This window comes from Tupaia chinensis, unplaced genomic scaffold, assembly GCF_000334495.1.
Source record: "Tupaia chinensis unplaced genomic scaffold, TupChi_1.0 Scaffold149184_1, whole genome shotgun sequence".
Classification (NCBI taxonomy): Eukaryota; Metazoa; Chordata; class Mammalia; order Scandentia; family Tupaiidae; genus Tupaia; species Tupaia belangeri.
The window spans coordinates 444,982-445,516 of record NW_006209032.1 but is presented as its reverse complement, the minus strand read 5'-3'; the positions used below and the strand labels follow the sequence as shown (position 1 = coordinate 445,516).

Genomic DNA, 535 nt, shown 5'->3' with positions numbered 1-535 from the left:
GCAGCGAGGGCGGGAAAGCGGCTGTCATGCCCACCTCGCCCGGAACCCGAGCTCCCTGCGGACCTCTCTCGCTTTGCAGCCCTCCTGAGCTGTCGCAGCCGCCAGCCCATCATCTGCAATGATGTCAGCTACCTCTGACCCTGCCCTCCAGCCTGGGACAATAAAGGCCTTTTTCTAGAGTGTCATGGCTCCATACCGCTGAGGCTCCCGGAGGCAGCCCAGGCCCTGGGAGGCACAGCACGGGCAGGCAGATCCAAAGAGCCTTTCTCTCGCTGCGAGGGGCCGCGTCATGCCCGTGTCACACCCATTACATCACCCCCCACCCCGTGCTCTCACCCACCCTCTCATCCACCATGGCGCCTTCCTGCAGCAGCATTTATTGAGTGCCAACTGTGGACTCGGGGTGCGCGGCTCCCGAGCCAGGCGGGGGCGGCTGCCTTGTCACAGCCCATAGTGCAGAGGCGGGAAGGCCGTGTCCTCCTCCTCCCCCTCACAGCTCAGCTCCAGTACCAGCACTCGCAGCCCAGGTTCGGGC

At 65.0% G+C, this 535-nt stretch overlaps 2 protein-coding genes across 2 annotated transcripts in view; one reads left to right on the top strand and one right to left on the bottom strand.

The window, feature by feature from the left end:
- INKA1 (inka box actin regulator 1) overlaps positions 1-313 on the top strand; it is a 1,617-nt gene extending 1,304 nt beyond the window's left edge. Inside the window, exon 3 of the mRNA XM_027769284.1 lies at positions 1-313. This exon is cut by the window's left edge and continues 19 nt beyond it. Coding sequence (XP_027625085.1) covers positions 1-138 — 138 coding nt within the window. The 3' untranslated portion in view covers positions 139-313.
- The window catches only part of UBA7 (ubiquitin like modifier activating enzyme 7), an 11,272-nt gene that overhangs the window by 920 nt on the left and 9,817 nt on the right, over positions 1-535 (bottom strand). The window contains 1 exon segment of the mRNA XM_027769283.1: positions 341-529. Coding sequence (XP_027625084.1) covers positions 442-529 — 88 coding nt within the window. The 3' untranslated portion in view covers positions 341-441.